The 303-nt window shown below is 65.3% G+C and overlaps 1 protein-coding gene across 1 annotated transcript in view; it reads right to left on the bottom strand.

Moving 5' to 3' along the window:
- TET3 (tet methylcytosine dioxygenase 3) overlaps positions 1–303 on the bottom strand; it is a gene marked incomplete at its 5' end in the record, with an annotated part of 10,321 nt that overhangs the window by 9,804 nt on the left and 214 nt on the right. Inside the window, 1 exon segment of the mRNA XM_009286813.2 lies at positions 9–297. Within this exon segment, the coding sequence (XP_009285088.1) occupies positions 9–297 (289 nt within the window).

Here is a 303-nt window from a genome sequence, read left to right as displayed (position 1 = left end):
GGTGATGCCGGCTCTTCGCCGAGAGCCGTCTTGATCTTCTGCTCCAGCCATTCCAGGTAGTCAGGGCACTCGGGGCCGTTGCAGTTGCAGTTGGGGGGCTTCACGCCGTGCTTGGCCAAAGCCAGGGCAGCCTTGAGGGCATGCAGGTCCTCCCCCTGCGGCATGCTGTCCACCGCACTCAGCCCGCCCCGGCTCATCTCCGAGTCGAACTTCTCGTACAGCAGCGACGGCGAACCCGGGGGTGGTAGCCGGTAGGAGGAAACAGCTTCAGCCACCGCCGACAAGGCCACCAGGTTCCTGACG

The sequence above is a fragment of the Aptenodytes forsteri genome, unplaced genomic scaffold (assembly GCF_000699145.1).
Source record: "Aptenodytes forsteri isolate BGI_AS27 unplaced genomic scaffold, ASM69914v1 Scaffold157, whole genome shotgun sequence".
Taxonomy (NCBI): Eukaryota; Metazoa; Chordata; class Aves; order Sphenisciformes; family Spheniscidae; genus Aptenodytes; species Aptenodytes forsteri.
Note: the sequence above shows the minus strand (reverse complement) of the source record. Positions and strands in the feature narration are given on the sequence as shown.